The following is an 8,635-nucleotide window of genomic DNA, read 5'->3' as shown; positions in this document are numbered from 1 at the left end:
GCGCCTACCACACTGTCTCATATACACCCTCAGCCTAAAAATGGAGTAGATACACACTCTTTCCCAAGACCTGCCAACCAATCTCGTACAAGACTGAAAAATGAAAGAACGCTAATCTATTTACTTCTTGTTGCATACCCCAGCCCTCACCAATCCCAAATCATCTTTTCTGCCTTAGTCCCACCCCTGCCTTGACTTGTCCGTTCTTCTATCTGACAGCGGAAGTCTGCCTGAACGAACCGCCCACTTCCTTTTCGAGTTTGGAGATTGCGTGGCAGGTTAGGTGGAGTCAATTCAGCTTTGCATTCTCGTGCTTTGCTGCCGGGGCGAGCGCTGGGGGCGGTTGCTCCGGCAAGTCGGCTTACGTGGGTGTTAGTTTGTTTGCTGAGAACATCTCGCTTGTTGTTACAAAGACTCTACTGATGTTGGTGGCTTCAGCGGCGGCCCCCCTTTAAAGTAAAGATAGCTGCTTTCTGCAGGCATCTTACTCTAGGATTGCTATAGACTCCGTGCCCTTAGTAGAAGACATGCCACGGGGACGAAAGAGCCGGCGTCGCCGTAACGCAAGGGCCGCAGAGGAGAACCGCAACAGTCGTAAGATTCAGGCCTCAGAAACCTCTGAGACCCCGATGGCCGCCTCTGTGGGCTCGAGCACCCCGGAGGAAGACCTGAACTGCCCAGAGGAAGACCCAAGCACTCCAGAGGAGACCTCCACTACTCCTGAGGAATCCTTGAGCACTGCTCAAGCGCAGAAGCCCTCGGTAGCCCGGAGCAACTTTCAAGGCACCAAGAAAAGTCTCCTGATGTCTATATTAGCCCTCATCTTCATCATGGGCAACAGCGCGAAGGAGGCCCTGGTCTGGAAAGTGCTAGGAAAGTTGGGGATGCAGCCTGGCCAGCAGCACAGCATCTTTGGAGATCCAAAGAAGGTCGTTACAGAAGAGTTTGTGCGCAGAGGGTACCTGATTTATAAGCCGGTGCCCCGTAGCAGCCCCGTGGAGTACGAGTTCTTCTGGGGACCTAGAGCACACGTGGAATCAAGCAAGCTGAAAGTCATGCACTTTGTGGCAAGGGTGCGTAACCGATGCTCCAAGGACTGGCCATGTAATTACGATTGGGATTCTGATGATGATGCAGAAGTTGAGGCTATCCTCAATTCAGGTGCGAGAGGTTATTCTGCCCCTTAGGGAAATATGCAGCACACCCATGAGGGAGGTTAAAAACAGCTTCAAAGGTACTCCCCAAGAGGTAGATCATTTGGGTCATGAGTTGAATATAATGGGGAGGGGGCACTGTATTTTGTACTTGTGATCATCAAATTGTTTGAGAAATAGAACGTTTACTTTAGACATTGTAAATTTCATTCCGTTTAATACAGTGTTGATTAAGATCACAATATGTTTTAAAAATATGATTGAAGAAAAGATATTTTCCTTTATTTTCTGTCACTGAGATTTAGTATAACAGTTTTGCTAACGTTTTAAAATGAAGCCTATCCGTTATATTCTATGACCGGGCACATATTTTCTATCATTAAAATAGGCTGCTCTTAAAAGTGATGATATAACCGGTAAATTGTGAGGGAAGAATGAGAGAATTATTTTGTGTCCTACCTTTCTGAAACCTGTGTCTCCTTTTGTGTAAAGAATACAGACAACCATCTTGATTTTGTATAATTACTGCAGAATATAGAAAAAAAAAATAAAAGCTTAGTGATGAGGACACTTTGTCCATTTATTGGCCACGAGTTATGGGTGAGGCACCAGTGTAGGTTCTGGGGATACTCATGAGGCACAGCTCTCAGTTCTAAAGAATATTCTAGATTATGTGAGAGAGATAAATCTGTAAACTGGCAGTGTGGTAAATGCTGTAATAGGGAGTGAGCATGGGGTACCATGAAAATGTAGAAAAGTTTATGTGACCTCTATTGGAGGGTGGGATAGGAAAGAGGGCATCACAGGGTGCTATGAAAATCCAAGAGATGCTTGAATAAGCTTGAGGGAGTCTGAAAGGGGCATTAGAGCATACTATGAAAAGATTGTGTATTAAGTATTTTTTTGAAACTTAATCTACCTTGGGGGAAGGAGCAATGGCCAAGGGAAGGACACATCACAGGGTGATGTGGAAATAGAAAATGCATTTAAATCAGTGTGAGAGGAGGGCAGAGGGGAAAGGGATGGTTGCAGGCAAAAGGAGATTGTATGGTACTACAGACATTCAAAAGATGGGACTGTCAGAAAATTCTTGGTTAGTGAAAACCTGAGGTCTGAAAGTAATATTGGAGATGAGGAAAGGAGTAAAAATTGAGGCACTAAAGGCAGCATGAACATTGAGGAAGAAACAAATTCTTTTCCCAGTGGCTCAGACCACAAAGAATCTGCTGGCAATGCAGGAGACCTGTGTTCGGTCCATGGGTGGGGAAGATCCCCTGGAGAAGGGAATGGCTACCCACTCCAGTATTCTTGCCTAGAGAATCCCATGGACAGCCTGGCAGGCTACAGTCCATGGGGTCGCAAAGACTCAGATAGACTGAGCAACTGAGCACAAATTCGTATTAGGGTCATGTCATGGGGAAAGTGGAGGAAAAGGAATGAGATGAGGAAGAGAGGAGGGGCTGGATTCCCAAAGGGTGGGAGTTATGACTAATTTTAATGAGGCCAAAAATGGTTAATAGTAATAATAATAATTCTGGAATAATGAAAAGAAAAAGGCTTCTTAAAAGCAGAGCTTCTACAAACCAAAGAAAGGAGTCGATCTGTGGGCTGTCTGAAAGGTAAACTGGTACCTCTCTGAGAAGCTGTCTTGTTAAGGTGCACAAGTTGTTTTAAAGGTGTGTGTGTGTGTGTGTGTGTGTGTGTGTGTGTTGGCAGGGGAGGGGAGTAGTAGGGCAAAGTTAGCACTTTGATTCTCTCCTTCAGCCAGTGTATTAAGTCCAGAGGGCTACCTGGCCCATGGTGTAGGAAGTCTTGTGGTATCAGGTTTCTTTCCACCTCCAGAACTTTCACACTTTGTTTCCTCACTGTGCTAAGGAGTTCAATGCTCTTCCCATCCATTCTATCACTAGGGGCTTCTGAATCCTCTGCCTTGTCCTGCAGCACATCTGGAGAGGTGGGAGTCATCCCTCATATTCAAATCAGCTACATGCATAAGAAGGTCTGGCCACCCTCAAGGACAACTGCACTACCCAGAGAGCTAAACACAGTAAGAACTAAGTCCCCTAATAGGGAGCACTAAGAAAGAGTGCCTCACCTGGCCTCCTGGGTCTCAGAGACAGCAGCTGTCACACACAAAAGAGTGGCCAGGGCACTTCTTTCTTTGCCTCATGCAGACTTACCCTGCTTCCACCTGTGTGCAAAGTAAAGTCACTAGAGCCAGGGTAAGCTAGCAAATGACTTTCTGGCAAAGACCTAGGGACCAACAGACATCAGCCTGCTTGCAAAGACAAAAGTAGGAAGCATGATCCCTCAGCAGCTCCAAATTCATTCAGGAAACAAGAAAATAGTGGGAACCTCTATGATTCAGGCACTTGGGCTGCAGAAGATCAAAAGGCATGTTTTGGGGCCTGGATGGGCCATATTTGTCCACAGTGGCTCCAGAGGTAGACAAGGTGTAAATCTGAGGTTCAGATTGCTGAATGACATTCCGGTCTAGAACCACAGAGGTAGCAAGTGACAGATGCTGGACAACACCCCATGTCCACTCCCAGCAAATCCAGAGTGTTTCCCTATAGGCCACCCTGCTGTCCTTCTCTGCCTGCCAGTGTACTCACAAAGTCACTGTCTTCAAAAGATGAAACATGTAAAATATCATGTAAGAAACGAGTTGCCAGTCCAGGTTCGATACACAATACTTGATGCTTGGGGCTAGTGCACTGGGACGACCTAGAGGGATGGTATGGGGAGGGAGGAGGGAGGAGGGTTCAGGACGGGGAACACATGTATACCTGTGGCAGATTCATTTTGATATTTGGCAAAACTAATACAATTATGTAAAGTTTAAAAATAAAATAAAATTACATTAAAAAAAAAAGAAAAGAAAGAAACATGTGAACTCAGTGGTACAGTTCTCAGTAACCCCAGCTGTAGCCTCAAATGCTTTGGGCAGAAAGGTTGACTTAAACCTTCCCCCTTTTACAGGAAGGGACCCAGAGAAGTCAGTCAGCTCCAGGTTAGTCAACTAGTAAGTGGGAAAACGTGCGGGGCAAAGATTTGTTGAGCATCTCCTTTGTACTAGGGGCTTGCCACATATTATTTCTGTCAGGTCAGTGACACCAGCACCATCCCTGTTTTGCAGGAAGTGCCAGCTCGCTCAGGGAAAGAAATAGTGTCCTTCCAAAACCTGTCTGAGTCTACGTTTTCTTTGGCCCTGGTGGGAATAATCATCCAGTCGTCTAAAATGCCTATTTGCAGGTATGGGCCAAGAAACTGAATTCAGTCAGGGAATCAGCAGTGCCCAGGATAAAGCGAGAAAAGAGTGGGAGTACACCACAAGCTGTACTATAAGACATATGATTGCTGGAATCCTGAAAGGTCTTGGGTAGGAGGCTCCCTGGGGCTGTGCCAAGGAATGGCTGACCTTCCCCAGCCCAGTAAGGGAGCAACAAATGGTCCAGGCTCAGTCCCCACCTTGGCCTGGAAGTTTAGTGAGTCTCCCACCCCTCCCCATTCCCAACACACTACATTGTAGATTAACTGCAGAGTTAATCTACATTTGCTCAGGTGAACACTGAACAAGGGCAGGATTTCTGTTGGCTGTGAAATGAATGACAGTGCTGAGGGAGAGGCAGGGAAAGGGGCCTCTGAAAGGTGGTGAGCAAAAAAGACTACTCATTTTTTCAGTTATTTGAATTCTTTCAGCTTTGAGCAGTATCAAGATAGGACATAGGCTGGGGCCTCTTGCTTTGTGTTCATAAATCAGCAACCTAAGCCTACCCCACCCCAACTGAGTCTCCAGAAAGTGAGTGGAGAAGCTGCACTTTCAGCTGCCAAGATGCCTCTGAAGTGGATTGAATTTCTGGGTCCTAGGAAAATCTAGCTGTTTAGGGAACTCATGGGTAAAGAGCCCAAAAGTCCTCCATGCATGGCAAGAGGGGCAGCTGCCATTTCCTGAGTGGCTAAATTGTGCCAGGAACTTTGATTGCTGTTTTCATAGATTATCTCTAACTTTTGCAACAGTCTGGCAAGGTGGGTGCCACTAGGACAAGTTTATGGAGGAACAAACTTAGGATCAGTTACCAGAAGCAAGTTACTAGGGAAACCTGGTTGGTCAATGACTGCCCTGCAAATGACCCAGCATGGGCCAAGTCTAAAGCCCAGACTGTTACATGAAAATGGCAGACAGGCTGCATCATCACCAGCACACCTAGGGCTCCACCCAGCCTTGGGGAAGTCTTTTGTCTTCAGACTTCACCACAACCCTGGGTAAAAGTGAGGAGCATGCTGGAGTAGAGTGAGGAGACACAGGAAAGTAAGTTTAAGAAGCCATTTGGGGAGTAGCTGTGAGCACCCATTTACTCTCATTTGTTAGGGCCCCAACTGGCAGGTATCTTTGAGGCATTGCTATGTGTAGAATGAGTATTTTCATCCAAAACAATTGTGTCTTCCCTGGCACAACTCATGGCTCATAAACTTCACCACACTGAACACTCCATAAATCCTTGAATCCTAGGTCCTGGCTGTCACACAGTGGACCAACCAAGCAGCATCCTTTCTTGGCCTGCAACACTGCTCACTGATGGTGTTTCCAACCTGAAAGGGAAAATAAACCATGAGGACTTCTTAACTTGAGCAGAATAGAGTGCCCGGAGTAGACACAGCAAGCAATGAGTATCTGCACATGCCAAAAAAAAAAAAAAAAAAAAAGGCTGTCCTTGGAGGACATTCTCCTTGGGCCCAGTGTTATGGCCCTGGCCTCATCAGTCAGGTGCACAGCAAACCACGGTCATGGTGAAAGACAGGTGCGCCTTCTGCCGGGGCTCACATTCACCCTTGTGAGATGGGAAGCAGTCGGGATCCCTCTTGTCTCTTTCATTTGGCAGAAGCATAGAAATCCAGCTTTCTGAAGGAAATGATTTTGGAGTCATGCAGGCAGTAGAGAAAGATGATTTGTATGAAGATGTACTGAGACTGGTTCACATGTTACTCTAGGCCTTACAGGCCGTGAAATGGGTAAACATCAAAGAGCTAACGGAATTTCTTTGAAAATCTGTGTGAGGACACTTGCACAAAAGGAGAGTCTCAGCTCAGCCAAAGCTATACAAGAATAACTCTGGAGCAATCCAGGGTTTGGAGAACAGGTTTTGGGAGGAAAAGTGGACTCTGGGCTTGTACTGCTTATCGCCCAATAGGCATAAAGCTCACATAAGGTGACTTGGGGGAGAAGGTAGAGTCCACCAATAGCTGGTGAAAATCAGGCCCACTTCTTGACTGGTCAGCTTGTGTCTCAGTTCCTGTGTCAATGTGTTATAGGAGCTGTAACACAGTGTGTTAGTTGCTCAGTCATGTCTGACTCTTTGGGACCCCACGGACTGTAGACCACCAGGCTCCTCTGTCCATGGAATTCTCCAGGCAAGAATATTGGAGTGGGTTGCCACTGCCTTCTCCAAGGCATTTTCCCGACCCAGGGATTGAACTGGAGTCTCGTGCGTTTCAGGCAGATTTTTTACTGTCTGAGCCAGCAGAGAAGCTCTTGCAAATGTTATCTCAAAATGGGCAACACATGAGAAGTGCCTGAAATCCCTCCTGTAACTCTGATCATTCAAAGTTTATTGAATGATCATTCTGATTCATTCTCAGCCTGTGAATTCTCAAGAATAGCTGGGCTTACGTTATTTTGGACGTTGTGATTATTTAACAATTCATCCATTCACTCACTCTACATGTATTTACAAAGGTCCACTTGTGCCAGTCACCTGAGAAACATATATGAACAAATCATGAGCTCTCTCGCACAAAAACAGAAAATAGAAGGTAAACCTTCAAAATCACAGATTATACTGGACCTAGACGGTGGTAAGTTCTGTGGTTGGTGGGGGTAGGAGTAGTGGTAAGCTGATCAGAACAGGGTAAAGTGAAGGAGACATGCCAGGAAAGAAAGGGAGCAGTCACTTCAACACCAGTGGGTGAGCAGTGTGGTCCTCATTGGTGGGGTGACATTTGACCAAAGAAATGAAGAAGGCGAGGGGGTTTGCCTTGCTGGCACATAAAGGAAGTATTGTTCAAGCAGAAGGACCAGTCAGCACAGGTCCTGGGAGCACCTAACATATTTGGGGAAGGATGGAGAGGCCAGTGTGGTTGGTGTGGAGTGAGCATAAAGGACAAGAATTGGAGATAAGGTCAGAGAGATGAACCAAATCCTACATCATGTAGGGCCTAGTAGGCCATTGTAAGGAACTAGGCTCTTGTTTGCAGTGAAATATGAAGGAGACAGAAGGTGGGAGGCAGTAAGGGATTGAGCAGAGGAGTAGCACAATCTGACTCACCTTCTGAAAGGATCAGTTTGATTACTTACTATGTTGAGAATAGAGAGAAAACAGGCAAGGGTGGGAGCAGAAAGACCAGGTAGGAAGCTATTGCTATAAGTCAGACTGGAGGTGATGGTGGTGGTTTGGATCATCCTGGTAACAGTAGACATGATGAGAACCATTCCCTTTCTGGATACCCTATGAGACTGATCTAACAGAACTCCTGATGGTTTAGATGTAGAGTGTCAGAGAGGAGTTGAGGCTGACTCGAGAGTTTTTTGCCCAGGCAGCTAATAGAATGGTGTGGCAGCCAACTGATACAAGGGATGCCCTAGCTGGAACAGGCTTTATAGGAGAGTGAGGATATCAAGAATTCAGTTCTGGACATATTGAATTAAGATGTCTGTTTGACACTCATATGGGTTGAGTAGGAAGTTGCACAGAATTCAGTTGCACAGAAGTCAGGAGTGTGTCTGAAAGGTTGTGTATAAGCTGTATATACAGTATTAGAAAGCCATGAGACTATTTGAGATTGGCTAAGGGGTGAGAGTATGTACAGAAGAGAAGAAGATCATGGACAGAGATCTGTGGCATAAAGGGATCAGGGAGAAGAGGAGGCAAGGAGGCACCAGCTGAGGAGTCTGAGTGAGAAGTGGCTGGCTGCACTACACACTAAGAGTGTAGTGTCCTGGGAGCTATGTGAAGCAAAGTGTATCAAGGGAGAGCCGGTGGTCAACTATGCTCAAAATGCTGATGCCAGGTGAAATAAGAGGAAAACTGACCACTGAAATTAGCAATTCAGAAGTCCCTAGTAACCTTGATGAGGGCAGCTTCAGGGAGGAGTAGATGATAAAACCTGCTTTGGACAGGCTTAAGAGAATGGAAGGTGGGGGAGTCAGTGAGTATAGACAAGTCTTGAAAGGAGTTTTGCTGCAAAGGGGAGCAAAGAAATTGGGCAGCATCTGGTGGAGTAAGAGAGAGTCATGAGAAGATTTACTTCAGATGGAAGAAGTAGCATTGCAGAGAGGAGTGAAATCAACAGCACAGGGAGCACAGAGAGGACTGTTGGAGCAGTAACTTTGAACAGGAAGGGGATTGCATGGCCCTTGCCTAAAGAGGAGGGCTAGAGCATGCACAAGGAGTTGTGAATGATATTGTTACTGGGTCGGGTAG

General features: G+C 46.2%; 1 protein-coding gene across 1 annotated transcript; it reads left to right on the top strand.

Moving 5' to 3' along the window:
• Positions 1–236: 236 nt before the first annotated feature.
• MAGEH1 (MAGE family member H1) lies at positions 237–1,722 on the top strand. Its single transcript, XM_086388238.1, has one exon. The coding sequence runs from the start codon at positions 528–530 to the stop codon at positions 1,185–1,187; it is 660 nt and encodes a 219-aa protein (XP_086244364.1). The 5' UTR covers positions 237–527; the 3' UTR covers positions 1,188–1,722.
• The last annotated feature ends 6,913 nt before the right edge of the window (positions 1,723–8,635 follow it).

The sequence above is a fragment of the Bos grunniens genome, chromosome X, assembly GCF_055505025.1.
Source record: "Bos grunniens cultivar Pamir isolate PY7600 chromosome X, Bosgru_T2T1.0, whole genome shotgun sequence".
Lineage (NCBI taxonomy): Eukaryota > Metazoa > Chordata > Mammalia > Artiodactyla > Bovidae > Bos > Bos grunniens.
This window is presented reverse-complemented; position numbering and strand designations above follow the sequence as displayed.